This window comes from Chroicocephalus ridibundus, chromosome Z, assembly GCF_963924245.1.
Source record: "Chroicocephalus ridibundus chromosome Z, bChrRid1.1, whole genome shotgun sequence".
Classification (NCBI taxonomy): domain Eukaryota; kingdom Metazoa; phylum Chordata; class Aves; order Charadriiformes; family Laridae; genus Chroicocephalus; species Chroicocephalus ridibundus.
Window position 1 is genome coordinate 3,423,612 of NC_086316.1, and position 15,850 is coordinate 3,439,461.

Consider the following 15,850-nt stretch of genomic DNA (forward strand, 5'->3'; position numbering starts at 1 on the left):
CCTCTAGAGCATGCTGCTTTCAAAAACAAGGTCCACGTCCCCGGGGTCAGATGGTATAACTGTGTATACTGGCTCCGAGGATTTAGCTGTCCATCTCCTGAGGCTACACAGGATTCTTTTCCATGCTCGGAGGATTATCTTTAATATTAATCTCCCAATGTTTGTAATGAGCCATTCCATTTGCAAGTCAGAAGGATTGCGAGTAACTGCCTGGCATTTGCCCTGCTTGTTCTTGCTCTGCACTCCACAGCAGAGCATGATTTTTAAGGTGGGCAGACTGTTTCCCAGCTGGTAATACAGCAACAGTCCTCAGGGCTGCCATAGGTCAGGCCTTCCCCTAATCCTTAGTCCACTAAGGACCAGGATCATAGGTCTTCTCATGCGCAACAGAGGTCTTCTGCCAGCACTTAAATTAAGGAGTTGACTTAACTCAAGTTAACTTAACTTTCAGACTTAAGAGACTCTGAAAAGCCCCTTAGCCCTGTAAAGTGAAATTTTTCTTTTTTAAATCCATCTCTCAATATGGAAGAATCTAAAAGCTGTAGGCACATGGTCCTTAGAGGAGGATCACAGTGCTTGCCTTAGGTGCACCGACTCGGCACGCAGTGCTGCACAAGAAGGCAGAGCATCATGCTTATGGAAATAACGGGAAGCAACTGGGTCATGGAAAACAACAAAAAATAAAGACATGGAAGTTATAATGAGAGTGGCAAAACACTGGCCCAGGTTGCCCAGAGAGGTGGTGGAGGCCCCATCCCTGGAGACATTCAAGGCCAGGCGGGATGAGGCTCTGAGCAACCTGACCTAGTTGAAGATGTCCCTGCTCAGTGCAGGGGGGTTGGACTAGATGGCCTGTAAAGGTCCCTTCCAACCCAACACATTCTATGATTCTATGAAGTTCTCAGAAGTTTATCGCCTTTGCTTGTGCTCTACAGCTGTAGTTTCACCCTCCAGGATTACCTACTCTCACCCTTCCAAGGAACTGCCCTGAGCACATGAAAGGGGTGGCAGAAGCTGTAGACACCTCACTTTTTAAAGAGTGGACAGCTAATCATAGCACTGCTCACAAACGAGGGCAGGGTTTCAGACCCTCTGCAGCCCCACCAAATTCCAGCTTACCTCTTAAACCTTGAGACTGGAGAGTTTCCACCGCCTGCACATGGCTGTGCCTCGATGTAGGCAAGGTTTCAGCATTCGCTGGAACAGAAGAATCAAGAGATACCACAGGGGAACATGCATGTCCCAAAACTTGCAGAAAGCCCCAGTTGAAATGGCTAGACCAGCTTTATTAAGTGTAGAACAGACAATAGCTGGGTACAGGATTCAGATGTGTGAAGACACATTAACCAGGGAACTATGTGTTTTGCCATCCAAATAGCCAAAGTTGGCATATGCTCAGCTCTGAGGATGGTCTCAAGTGTTTTTTGCTGGAGGAGGACATGACTCCTTAGGACCTTACCCAGCAGAAGGTACAAAAGGTGGTAATTGCAGAACAACAAAGAAGAAAACCAGTTCCTTCTTACAATACAGAAAACCAGGAAGAGAGAGCACAAGCCCGTTTGCTATTGAGGCGAATGCTATTAGCAGGAATAAGTGAATAAAGAGTCTCTTTGGGAAGGAATGTGGGCCTACAGCAGTGACGGAGGTGCTGGACAAGCAGGAGATCAGGGAGAAGGGTCACTCCTTCAGCAGAAGAAAGGCAGTCATTGGGGTATTTTTAGATTTCTGCTGCAAGGAGCATGGAAAACAGTATCTGTGGCATGAAGAACAGAGGCAAACAGGGCTCATTTTGGGGCTGAAGCACCAGAGAACGAGCCCTGTTGGAGTTGCTGGTGCAGATGCTGCCCATGTGCCGCAGCAGAGGCACCAGGGCTGGCCCTGTTATCATCCTGAGCGAAGGACCACATGCGCACGCATGTGGTATGAGGAACAACCTGCTATCTGCCTTTTTCAGGACTCAACAAGGATTTCGAGCGAGGTCACTGCTTGTTTGTCTGTTCTTTTCCTCCTGCCCTGCCCTGCCCTGATCTCTGGGATACGTTGTTCTCCCACAGCAAAAAGAAATATGGTCTTGTGTACAGGTGGAGCAGAAATCTGTCTGGTCTTTGCCAGATGGGAAAAATCATTGTCTTTGCTTCTCTGCTTCCCCACCGTGGGGAGCAGTCAGACTCGGGGCAGCAGCGTCAGGATGGCTCCTGCAGAGAGGGGCTGCAGGTGGAGTATCACGTGCTGGTGCACGGCGGGAGGCTGAGAGCGAAGGGAGATTTCAGGCATCCCCTTTTCTTGCACCTCTGTTGGCAACTGTATATCCCGTGCCCGGATGCATGAGTCTTTCCAGTTAGGAAACTGGGAAATCACACGCTTAACTTCAGTTCAGGAATTGCGAAGCGTGAGCCAAGAAGTTTCCAGGGAAACCTGTTTCATAACCTGGACCGCCGTGTTTTTAGCTTCCAGACTGGAACTGAATTTTTTTTATGATATTAAACTCTTATATCCCATAATTATTTTCTGTCTGTGTGGACACAGTGGCATGTACTTAGGTTTCACACATACTTTGAGCTGTCAAAATATAGGCCAGATGCTGCTGTTTGCTCTGCATGAAGAGTAGAGCCACACTGAAGGTGACAGCTTTTGGAACTGAGACCACCTCTGGATAAAATCGCCGTGTGCTCAGAACAGCAGCACCACAGCACAGGAGCGACCACACCATCTTCAAAGCCGACCTGTTGAGTTAGCGAAAAACCTGACAGCTTCCATAAAAATCCTTTCCCTGAACTTTTGACACCAGCCATTGTGTTCTGTTATCATCCCTAACCCTTGCAAAGTTTATTCATGGCAAGAATGTCACTTCTTTGTGCCTCCAAAAAGTTGCTTGGGCCATCTCCACGCTGTACCTTTTAGCCAGGGAGTGGCGTCAGCGTTATTAAATCCGTGCTGTCAAGCTCCGTGCTCGCAGTTCCGAGAATAAATCCCTTTTCTGGATATCCATGAAAGTCCTTCGGGCAGTCTGTGGTACGAGCCATTGGCAAAATAATCCTGTGAGTAAAACCACCATCTCCGGGAAGAGCAAATCATTCCCCTTCCCGGGAATGCTGAGCAGGACGGCAGGACCAAAGAGGTGCCATGTCAGTTTGCACAGAAAGCAAAAAACTACAAAATGCAATAACAACAACAACAAAAAAGGTATTTACAATTTTTTCCAAATTTTGCGTGTTTGTGAAAACGCTATCTCTACCATGAACACAACTTTGACTTGGTTAAAAACCAACCGACTAACTAAAACCATTCTTACCACTTTGGGGCAGTTTTATGGCAGTTTACGCAACTGTTTTCTCAGTTTCAGCACATCATTAGTCCCAGGTAGTTTGTCCAATAATGGTTGAGTATTACATTGCAATTATTTCCATGTATTTATTTCACACGGAAGTACTACACTGTAATCGTTTCAATGTATTTATTGCATAGAAGGTGATTTTGAACCATGAAAAGAAAAATGGAAATTTTTTTTTTTTCCCTGTGAAAATTAACAGAATAACATACTGACTTGAGCAGATGAGCCCAAACTTGCCAGGTGTTATTTTCACTACATGTTACTGCCAGTACAAGTAACACAGGAGCAAATTCTGCTGCCACGAAACTGGGCACACATTCTGATTTCTTACGGGTTTATACCAGTGCCGGTGAAGCAGAATCTGCAACAGTAAGTCGAGGTCCACAGTATAGGCTGAGCTATAGCAGAATGTGCCTGAACTTAAGCAATTTTCTAGTGAAGCCTCTGCATGATCAGTCGGTTTAACATAACTTCATGTTGAGCACATACATACTTTATTGCTGTAAAGCTCTCAATACAATTTAATCCTTTGCAGATCAAAGCTCTCACTGTGCAGTTCTCAGCAGGACGATGACTTTGGAGTACTAAGCATTTGCATGGTAGAGACAGAACACGGATATATTTGGGCTCTCAACTAGGTTCTAAAGAAAAAAAAATTCTGAATATTTCTATTCAAGTCCCTGACACGAATTGACTTGTTTTGGATATGTACCAAGAAAAGTGAAATCAGAATCTTTCACAGTGTCTTTCTCTAAAACATCACCTAAAAGATGTCTGTTGAACTTAGCATTTTTCATCACTTAATGCACCCAAATGTGAAATATATTCAGACATCTTTTAAAAAAGTGAATTTACTTATGTTGTCATATGAGTGGTGATAAACTCCTGAAACACATCCATTCAATTATCTGATCTGCCTACATAATTAAGTAGCTTTAGGTGAAGCTTGTCTGGAAAAAGGGTCTGCTTCTGATGTTCATCCGTATTAAGCACAGCTCCGTCTACCCTTCAAAACATAGAATCATAGAATCACAGAATTGTTAGGGTTGGAAGGGACCTTAAAGATCATCTAGTTCCAACCCCCTGCCATGGCCTTAAAAACTTCCAGGGATGGGGCTTCCACCACCTCTCTGGGCAACCTGTGCCAGTGTCTCACCATCCTCATGGTGCAGAACTTCTTCCTAACGTCCAGTCTGAACCGACCCATCTCTAGTTTTAACCCATTCCCTCTAGTCCTACCGTTACGCGACATCCTAAAAAGTCCCTCCCCAGCTTTCTTGTAGGCCCCCTTAAGATACTGGTAGGCCACTATAAGGTCTCCTCGGGGCCTTCTGTTCTCCAGACTGAACAACCCCAGCTCTCTCAGTCTGTCCTCATAGGAGAGGTGCTCCAGCCCTCTGATCATCGTCATGGCCCTTCTCTGGACACGTTCCAGCACGTCCATAGCTTTCTTGTAGTATAGACCTGCCTAGGTTGGAAGGGACCTTTGAGATCATCTAGTCCAACCATCAATGTGGAGAATCGCCTCTTGTGGATAAATGATGGCTCCTTTGATAGGGAAAAGAGCAAAGGCAGCAAGTGTCCTGGTGTTCTTCACTACACAGAAGCAAAGGGCTGAAGGAGTTGGTCATCCCAGCATGGCAGGCCCTGTGGTAGCACAGGGTTTGAAGGCTATCTAGCTATCTGTCTCATAGAAACAAAGGTCTATACTCTCTATGAAATTGTAAATAACGCCCCAGATGAGGGAACAACGGCAGGAGGCATTCAGTCCGGTTAGGTTCAGCCGAGCCAACTGTAGAGGTGCTCCTCCTGCCCAGGTGCGGTTGTCGGGCACATCTGAGTCAGAGCTGCCCCACTCCATCTCCATCTCTGCCTGCTCAACGAACAGCAAAAAGCAGCCGAGAGAGACCCAGGCTGTTAAAACACTGAATTTCCTGCAGACTAAATATATTCTCTAAAAAAAAAAAAAAAAAAGAAAAAAAAAGTGCTTCTAAGAGAACAATAACAAAATTCATCTCATGATCTTAAACCATGTGAGCACCACCTAGAGATTTAAAATTCAACAAATGCTGGCAGCGGTCTTCGTCCTACTGATCTGCCCTGAAAACGCTGATGCATTTACAGTAAATCCCTAACCAGGCCAGTTGTGCAACAAGTTGAAGTGACACAAAGTATTAACACTTATGGTGGTGAGTCAAAATCAAACAAACATCCTTCTTTTATAAGCTTTCTCACAGCGTGTAGTAGCATGTACTGCGAGTAATGAAACATCTGTTTGCCCTGACTCTCGCAACCCAGCCCGTGTTGCAATCATTCTGCAGGGCCAGGCTGCGCGTGAGGGCTTTGGTTAGATGAACAGCATCGGCAATGGACAATGCTCATCTCAGTTGACTCAGGAAGAATGAAAAACAACCAAAAAAACTCTTCAAGAGCCAGTTTTCCTATGTAGAAAATAAAAAAAAAAAGTACTACATTGATAAGTATGTGAAACTAATTTTAAGTCCAGACTGAAAGACTTATTTCGATGATACTCGCAGTTTATCCAACTGCCCAGAATGTCCCTTTTCAGCAGGTGTAGGTAGGGGCAGAAAAGTGAATTATAAAATAGGCTTAGGCAGTTCACTCTTGTATGAAGTTACCCGCTGCGCTTCAGACGGAGAAGGTTTCCCCTTCTGCACGGGGGCACGGGTCTTCCTGACGGCCCTGGGCTTCTCTGCATCGCCCAGCGTGAGGCAAGGCTCATCTCCCCCCCTGACCTTCCTCCCCCCGATTAAGTTTTGCTCTTGACCACAAAGACTTGGCCCTGTTTGCTCCGTCACGTCACCAGCACAAATGGAGTCAACAAAATTCCTGGGAGTCAGAAATTTAAGACTCGATGCAGCAGAACATGTTCCAATTAAATATAGACATACTCTCATTTCCCACCAGCTCAAATGCATACTTAAAAAGCAGTTGTTTAAGGGCTTTGCTGACTAGAAATAGTTTCCTGTGTCAGTGAATGCTTTTGCATTAGACGTTAAAGATTATGTCTGCTCTGGGTATGAGTGATGACAGTAAGCTGTGCAGTCCTACCAGCTCCTACAGAACTGGGGTTTGTTCGGGTTTTTGGGGTTTTTTTTTTCAGCCCAACAAGTAATCACATGCAGTAAAATTTGTATATCACTACAGCAGAATTCACAGAAAGATTTCCCTAAGAAAAGTTTCGTTTTAAAGGGAGAGGTTGTTGCTCAGAGCTTGCTCAGCATTAAGCCTTTAGGCAAGTTCCCGAGGAAGGTATGAAAGGCTTGCATTCTCATTTACTGCATTTCTATACTGCGCTCAGTAATGTTCAGAGGAAAATTCACCCGGTCTCCTGCTTTAATGTGTTTTTCTTCCAGAGTGTCTGTGCAGAAGCAGAGTTAATGATTCCTGCAAGATCACCCTGCCTCCCCCTCTCAGTTCTGAAATACTTCCTCGGAATTTTTTTTTTTATTTTTTTTTTCCAGGGGAGGAACTTTTCTTGCTCATTTACGACCCCGGATTACTGATCTAACTCTGTTTGTAATGCAATACTTGAACCCTTCAATCAGAACCGGGATATAGCACCCACCGAGATTAAGAGAGAATCCAACTCTTTGGAATTCCCCCTTATTTCTGACTGTGAGTGATAGAGTGTCCTATTAAGAAACCAGCAAGGTAACCCAGTCGACAGCCTGCAGCTGCCGGTGGTTTCACTCTTGTCCCTTATCTCCCCTTCCCTCTTTTTCTTTCAGATCACTGCATATTTTATCATGTCACGATTTAAATTTCGAGCTCTCTGGCTCAGGACTGTGTCTTTATCTGAATTTGTAAAGTTCACAGATTTAGGTACTCAAAAAGCGGTTAGAAGAGCACGAGCTTAGGAAACTTAGAACAACTGTGTAAATTAAAAATCCTTCCCGTCCAACAGGGTCTCTGCATCGTCTTCCAGCTCCATGAGCAGTGAGCAGAAATAACAGACTTGTTTGTATCAAACGGACTCTACTGTTTTTATTAATCAGTGTTACATGAACAGGTTAGTTAAAAAAGCTACAGTTTGTGAAATATGTCATCTAGCTACAAGATACAAATCCAGGCCAATTGCCACGGTATCTATTGATGCTCAGCCACTGTAAAAAATTTACAGTTTGTTTTCTGATATACAAAACCTCAAGCAAACATGCCTTGTTAAACGTTCAGTAAAGCTCACAGCATTCTACTACACAGTTTCATATAGTGTTTTAGTGCAAAAGGAAGTACAAATATAAAAATACTGAGGCTTGAATTAAAAAAAAAAAGAAAAAAAAGAAACCACCAACAAAAAAACCCAAGCAAGCCGTGGAGTTAGAGGTGAGTGTCTGCTATGGGTATTCTTCTAAGCTCTACGATCTGGGAGTTAGCCATGCTGCCACCGTCCTGGCTGCCATGACAAGATTCGTTATCGCTGACGCTGAGACCCGCACCTGAAACAGCGAAACAAACAAACAAACAAACAAAAGAATCCGTGAGAACGAAATCCCGACACAAAAAAAATGGTCATATTGTATCCGGCTCTGCTTTATTCTGGTTGTTTAAATGCTTCCCTACCCAACAACGATGTGGCAAGTTTCCTCTTACTAGTCTACAATTCTGGAACCACAGATTATGACATTATCTGACGTAGTTTTGTACAATCCAGATACGCTTTTTCATAATTCCACTGCCAGTCACTTTATTTGTCTCAGTAAATGGTACAATAGCTATTCAGAGATTGCCTTGAAATCACAAGAGCATAAATCAAGGCCTGGCTTCGGCTGGGTTCGTGGTCTGGCTGTTACAGTCCGGTATTTCCAAGGACTTCTTCATGAAGAATTGATTTTTAATGATGCAATTTCCCTGTTAAACTATAATTCCAGCTGTTTTAATAGGATTGTAATTTCAACATGAGAAAAGATGCTGACTAAATATTCTTTAAACCCACACTTGGCACAAGCTGGTGCATTGTGTTTTTCTTCTACTGTGAAAGAATACTAGACTTTGGTCCATGGAAACTTCCAAAACATGTCTAGAAGAGACCTCAGGAGGCCACCTTCTCCATCCTTTTGTCACAGGAGTTCTGCTAGCTTGTTGCTTCCCTGTTTTGGGGGTGGGGGGTGGGGTGGGGTTTTTTTGGGCAGGAGGTTTGAGTTGATTAGTGTAAAGTTACATAATCCTGCACTAGGTTTTATGAAATCTGCATTTTTTCCGACCACTCCTTCGAAGAATATCAGTTGTAACTATAAACTTCAGCGTGTGTTCAGCTCCTCTCTTTGAGTTGCAGAGCGAATTCTGAAAAATACATGGATTTTGTCAGGGTTTAGAACACTTGGGCTTTAAATTTGTTGTGAATTGTAGAATCATAGAACGGTTTGGATTGGAAGGGACTGTAAAGATCACCTAGTTCCAACCCCCTGCCCTGGGCAGGGACACCTCCCACCAGCCCAGGTTGCTCATCAGTGTAATTAGGCATGGTGTTTTCAAGACAGACTAATTTCAGGCATGGTCTTGCAGCAATGTCACTTAAAAATAACTAAGCAAGTTATTCATTTTGGGCAGAAATAGATCTGTAACTACATGCAATTCAAGGGAGTTACAAAGGAACGACATTTGGCTCAAAAAGCCCCAAACAGGGTGTGCTGTGAGAGGCAGTGATTTGCATTTTTATACTAAAAATTATTTTCAGGAATTTCTATCAGTTGTACAATGCATCTCTTATTTCTGCCTCAGCTGATATTCCAGACTTTGGCTTGTATGGCGAAAGACAAGACAAGGGTCATTACTTTTTTTTGAGTTACCTCATAACTTTCTATGCCCCCTATTGTTCCACTTCCCAAGAAGAGTATAGAAAATGGGGCAGTGGTGGGATGTTCCTTTGCTGTGGGAAGTCAGGGTGCAATCTTGAATATGGAGCTTGGTCTAGAGAACCTGAGATGAAGAAGCTACAGGACTAGGCAGGCTTTCCTGCAGAGGTCTGGGGGTTGTCCTGGTAGAGGCCCAACTCAGGTACAACACTGGGTGAACCCAGCCCTACTGCATCCAGGTGAAAAGTGGGTATTTCTGCATCGTGATCCTGCTTATACGTGGTTTTGGTGTTTGGGTCGCCTTGACATCATTGACACCTACTAGATGAGTCCTGTTCTTGGGTCTGTATGACCCAAGACTCTTGAGACACCAGCAATTACTGTCAGAGTATGACAAGAGTAAAAGTCCATCAACGTACAGAGATATAATAATAAAGACAGGAAGATTAGGCTCTGAATCATTAAAATACTTGTTTATAAGTGTACTGAAGATGATTAAGCTGTACTTACTGATTTAAATTTATATGCATATTTGACCTTTTCATTGAATCATTTTCCTAATAACTAGAAGCTGCTTGAGAGTCCTGGGAAAAACAGCAATTGCATCAGCAAGTTATTTGTTTTTTTTTCTTATCTTCTCTAAAACTGTTTGTTTTAGAAAGGAAACATGAGTGTAATAGAGAAGATAAATCAGACTGCTGTATTTACCATTTGGGGATGGAAGAACAAGGTAATAACCTTGAAGTAAATAAAATACTTTGAATGGAGACACATAACAATACTTCTCATGTAGCACCAATTCATTCAAAACATTTATTTAGGCTGAAGAGGGTACAAATTTCAAAAAGGGAAAAAAAAACATTATTGAAAACATTTAAAATCGTATTATATAAATATGATCATTCCGGGTTCAGATTTTAAGATGAACACTGACTGTTGGGGTTAGAAAGATATTTGTCTTACTGGTGGTTATAGTGCAATTACTCAGCACGGTGTTTCTTTAAGAAAAGAATCTTTTGCTGGTCACTACAAAAAGATTGGATACCGGTCAAATACGTTACTACGTTGTGTATGTTCTTAAATACATATGTGCATACTTTGTGAATACTTTGTGCAAAGTAAGACGAGATTTTTTTTATTTTTTTTTTTGTTACCGAGGTTCTTATCAGGAACTTGGTAAACCAGAGACTGAAGTAGGCTACTTTGGGTTTACAAGGGCCTTGTTCTGCTGCTGATGCAAAGACAAACTATGCAAGGGCTGATCCTTTTTAGGAATGAGAGCTGAAATGTAACCAGGATACCAGCTTACCAAACAGTCGGCAGAGAGGGAAGGGTACGACTGTTTACACGATGGAGTTTCACGGAGTTCATAGGTCCAGCTTGTTCTCAGATTAGAGCAGAATTTAAACACAATCAGATCCAAAAAAGCTCCCCTAGAGATGCTAGAGTTGGATGATAGCTACGTAGCAGGGAGTATTACTTTTCCCCAATTTGCGAAGAAACTATTTTAAGAAGAAGACGCAGGAAAATGAGGCCTTTCTTCCTCTCTTTCTGTATCAAAGGACTAGCTAGGAGCTGAAAAGTCACAGCTGGCTTTGCAAGCCCAGCGAGATCCCTCCAGTGACATCTACTGGTTGAAGGATTGCCTCAGCACATTCCTACGTGCCCTTGAACACCAGCTGTTATCATCTGCTTGTTCAGAGATATCTCAGACTTTCACTAAAACATTTTAAGGGAGACGGAGTTTGTTTTGTAATTACCCTACTTATATCTCTGGGGAGACTTTTTATCTCACAAGGACTTCCATCTTGCTTTCTGAATAAATCATGTCTCATAACGTACGTTTAAGATGTATTAGATAGAAATACATATGCTAAATGAACCAGCTTTAATTCCTCTTTCAGGGTTTTGACTTTACAGAAATGACACCAACAGAAATGCAGACTTCTATGAATAAAGTACAGATTGGACTAAAAATGCTTCCTGGGTATTATACAGTCACGTTCAACACCCAACAGATCGCATATTTGTGAGCAATCACAGATGAGAAGTTGAATGAATATGCAAACTGGCTATCCTTCCTTCCTTTTTTTCTGTGAAGAGAGCCCTTCAAAACAGAAATTACGTGGTTTCGTAAGGCTGGGCAAGAAGCTGGCACTTTGCCACCATCTACAATTAACCTGCCCCGTGGCAGACAGTCTCCAGGATGTTGCACTGAACACCTTTCAGAAATTTAAATTTCAATTTTTTCCTCTAGTTCTAGCCCAACATGAGACACCTAATTCTTAAAGCAGGCACCTACAGCGATAACACCAAGGTTTACAAAAGGCTGACTTTGGAACCCTAGGTGTATTGCATTGAAAGTTATGAGTTGATTTATATAGCATCATTATTGTAATAGCTCCGTTTGTGCGGGGTTTTTAACTTATATAGTATATTTTTTACAAGTATTCTTCATGTAGAATATTTATTTAGGATTTATCACATATGCCTCTATTAAGAGCAAAAAGACACTGGATGTGGATGTAGCAATGTCCTCCATTGATACTGTCCGGAATATATTTGGAAAGTACCAAAAAGTGTGCTAGGCTGCTATTCTCCACTCTAACCTATAAACGTCTTTGCAAACACCCTCCTACAGGGGTGTGTCGCCAGTCCGCACTGCAGGGGTCTGAGCCTCCCTCAAAGGCTTTGCTGTGTTTTGCATTCACGTCTCACCCAAAGGAAGGAACTGGTTCGGTTTTGTGCATCACAAAAGGGGGAGGACAAGACCATTTGTTGGAGATGGGGATATGGATGGAGACTCCAAGATCAGGAAAGCTAGTGTGCATTTATGGTATTTACGCTTTCGAGCAAAGCTGATGGAGAGTGTGTTGCTCTGGGACAGATTCCATCTACTTTTATCCCTTTTTAACTCCCCAGCTCTAACCAGAGTAGAAGTCCTTAGGGAATTCTGCTACATCGGGCTTTAGCCTCGCTGACAGTAACATATGACTCTGTGACAATCTGGAGGGCAATGGTCTTATTAAATTGCCTATCAATGTAAACCATGCATAAGAAATCAGAGCAAAACGCTCCAAAATGACAGTGCTTTTAAAGTTAATTAGTGCAATTAACAAAAACTAATTAGTAAATAATTATCCTCAGTAGAAGCTAAGCCTTTTGTTAATTATAAAAACCATAAATGAAATATAATAAAATAAATATTTTATGCCAAACTCATAAACATTAAACAACATGTTTTAGCACATATCAATAGGCAGGATGTATCCCTAAATTATTTTTTCCTGCCATAATTGTTCTATAATTTCCTTCACATAAACTGCCTTGGAGCTGGCTGTCCTTCCAAAAGATTCCCACAGTGTAAGAGATGAGGTGATGCAGTGACCATCGTGAATCCTAACCCTATATTTCTGTATGGACACGAAATTATTTGATGGAAAGGAGGAATTCATTGCTAAGGCACTCAGAGACCATGGCTTTATGATATAAGAAGTCCAGCTTTGGGATTTCTTGCACCAAACAAAAAATTCTACGGCCACGTGATGCAAAGGTTGCATAAAGCTATCAGAAAAGCTGGCTAAGAAACAGTACGCTGTTGTCCATCTAATTTGCTAGAAATGCAGTCGTATGCCTTCATCTGACCCAGTCGGTGTTTCAGGTTAATCTGTAATTAGGCCCAGCATTAATGATTACGGAACCAAGGGCTAAGTGCACAGTTCTACAACACATTTCTTTAGCAATAAGGCCAAGTGTGCCAACGCATCTATTTGCGGAGCTGCGCTGCGAACTGCAAATTACCAAACCACTGCAAGTTAAAGAATAAAGTTGTGCTGTGGGGGTTGGTTTGATTTCTTTTTTAACCTGCACCAGGCATCCTTCGTTTCTACCGCCCAGAGCGGCCAGCTGCCGCACAAGGGTGGGGCAAAGGGGGAGGAACGAGATTTTAGCGTTGCTGTGATTATACCCTCATTCTCACTGATCTTGGCTGCCAGATTAAACCTCGCGGCTACAGACAGCGAGCATAAATTAAAGTAACCTTCAGACAGCTCCGAACGACATAAGCAGAAAGGACAGATGAAGTGCAAAGAGGCATAAAGACATTTTTTCATACTCCTCTGCTAATCAGTGCTGATCCTCAGCCAACCTTCTGAGTGGGAGCTAATATTTTAGCACAGCTACGGCTGAGTTTGGTTATAGATTGACAGCTTTAGGTAAGGACAGATAACAGAGGTTTCTGTTTCTGCTTATCAGAGGTAAAGCTCAAGCAATATTAGAGCAAGCATTTCTATTCTTCCTTTATACCCAAAAGCTGTACCTCCCCCGTTTAGGAGTGATAAAAACAGCTAATGTGGTGCAAAGCACCTTTTTTGCCCTGCTCTCCCAGGGGCTTGTCTGCTCCAGATGAGGAATTTTCAGCCCACTGAAATAAAGCCTGGTCTAAAAAGGTTTGAGAAGCACTGCTTACAGCAAAAGACAGAGAAGAGCAAGGGGGCAAAAAGGCACCCAACTGCCCAGACATTTTAGCCTACTCGGAGAAGAGGTGTTGGTCTTCCAGTTGCTGATGGCCACTGCTTCCTTGGAGCTGGGACTGGTGCTCAAATGGCATCAAACTGACTTGGAGTCGCAAGGGGAGAGGGAGAGAGATAGGGAGAAGAAGAGGAAAAGGAGAAGTCTCTAACCTGAGTTGTTGCGGTTTCATGTGAGTACGAGCAACAATCCAAGAGAGGAAGGAGAGACGTGCTGCCAGGAAGGACCGGGAGACAGGTTCCTCTCGGTGCCTGCTAGCTTAACTGTACCATAAAATTCCCGGCAGACCACAGCTTGGTGAATAAGCCTGTACTGCCAAAGACAGAAGAAATCCCACTTTCCACCTCCTCATCTGCCTATTTATTGCTTCCATGCGGTTCCCTGCCTCTTGCCATGGGGAGCACCTTGACTCCTTGGCCATGCACTGAACTGGACTCGAGAGCAGGTCTGGATGAAAACAGTAAAACAGATAAAATTTTTAGTTACAGAAGAGCTCACCGTTTTTGGCTTAAAGATTGTGTTGAGATACAGCTTCTACCTAAGGCAGTAGCTGATAAACATTTACTTTGCTGGTTAAAGCTACTCTAGCCTCAACACCATCTCTTCATTTTGTCATGTTCAAATATTGTGTGTGGGCCTGGAACCAGATTGGACAACTGATTTGGCTTAGAAATAATCTTTTTTGCCCCTGTAATGTTGCTGGGGACACAGTCTGGGCACACCAATAAGCATTGGGGTAAAATGGTCAGGTATTACTTGAATTAGTAACAGAAACAAAAATATTTTTCTCCAACTGCGGCCTGAGGTCTCTGCTTCAAATCACATTAATACAAAAGACTCATAAGATAGTAACATATTGATAAAGAAGGCTGAAAAATTTATGTAAAATAATCAAAATCTGGTTCTAGCCCTACTTCCTTTAGAAGGACTGAAAACAAATTAACTAAGGATGGAGCTTCAGGATTTATTATAAAAATCATTAAATGCTAAAGTTGTGGTGAATTATATTAACCACGCGTTTTAACTACTGCTGTTTCTAGACTGTTCTTCATGATTTAAGACTCAGTCCTCCACAGTGTGTAGAGTTTACTGCAGAAAATAGGCCAGCTGATGCCGACTCAGCCAATTAAGCAGTAAACATCGTGTGCGATGGTGGGAGTTTTGGATGTGAATGGCTTCGTATCGTAGTAACTATCTATAAATTATCTGGCTTCCTTCAAAATATTCAGGAAGGAGTAAAAAAGTAAAAGCTACCTTCTCAGGTACTTAAAAAATGTTTGCAACTGTAAGCCTATGCACCTAGATTTGAAGGTCTTGCCCAAAATCTTTATCTGCATAACAAAGTAAAAGTAGTCTGCAAAATGTCCAGGAAAGTTAATAGGTGCAATACAGATTTTGTGACAATCTTCATAAAAATTTGTATTTCTCAGCACTAGGCCAGTTATTAGTCTTCCAGTTTTCTTCATAATTAGAAGAGCTTCCTGCAATGGAAATTAGCTTAGGAGGTAAAGTATAATGAATATCGTGAATAAAACTACCCCTTCATTATTCCCAGTCTTCTGACCAGTTTAACTGTTTTCCCTTGGTGTCACTGAAGGGATCAAACTCCTGAAATTATTGGCGCCAGAGCACTTAACCTGCTAATGTCACCGGTACCTCGCTGCTGTCTCTTGCAAGGCTTGATGGTACCCCCAAAGATCATTCATAGGTGACCTCCTACTGCCAAGCCAGTCCATTTGTATTTCACCTGGTGGCTAGACAACGCGTGTTTGGGTTACCATCTGTAGGTCTTATCAGGTGGTGCTCCTTTGCCTTCGTGGTCATCTTATCAGTCATTCCCATATTGACCTATCTTTGAATCAGGTTTCACTTCATTTCTTCCACCTGTGACCACATCTGGCTATCTATTTATATCATCATTTGAATAACCTTGATTTTCATTGGTGGAGTGGGTGGGATGGCAGAAAAGTAATAGATAACTGAGGGCAAAGCCTGGGATTTTGAAGACTTGAACTCTAAGGCTACTGAGAGGAATTTGATTACAAATTTTTTGTTTTATAGGTGCAGTTTGAGTGTGGGCACCTGGAGTGGCCTCCCCTGCTTCCATCCTCCAGCAGCATGGTGAGCTCATCACACCTGGCTCTTGTGTTTGAGCAGAAGTCTAGTTTATCTT

At 42.7% G+C, this 15,850-nt stretch overlaps 1 protein-coding gene and 1 long non-coding RNA gene across 3 annotated transcripts in view; both read right to left on the reverse strand.

Annotated features, from left to right (window-relative positions):
• Positions 1 to 1,280, reverse strand: part of LOC134508915 (uncharacterized) — a 30,070-nt gene extending 28,790 nt beyond the window's left edge. For both annotated transcript variants that reach the window (XR_010069180.1, XR_010069179.1), the window contains exon 1: positions 1,120 to 1,280. This is a non-coding gene — a long non-coding RNA (uncharacterized LOC134508915). The remainder of the gene's footprint in view (positions 1 to 1,119) is intronic.
• A 6,043-nt stretch (positions 1,281 to 7,323) lies between these two features.
• Positions 7,324 to 15,850, reverse strand: part of ADGRV1 (adhesion G protein-coupled receptor V1) — a 290,661-nt gene continuing 282,134 nt past the window's right edge. Inside the window, exon 91 of the mRNA XM_063320199.1 lies at positions 7,324 to 7,791. Within this exon, the coding sequence (XP_063176269.1) occupies positions 7,673 to 7,791 (119 nt within the window). The 3' untranslated portion in view covers positions 7,324 to 7,672. The remainder of the gene's footprint in view (positions 7,792 to 15,850) is intronic.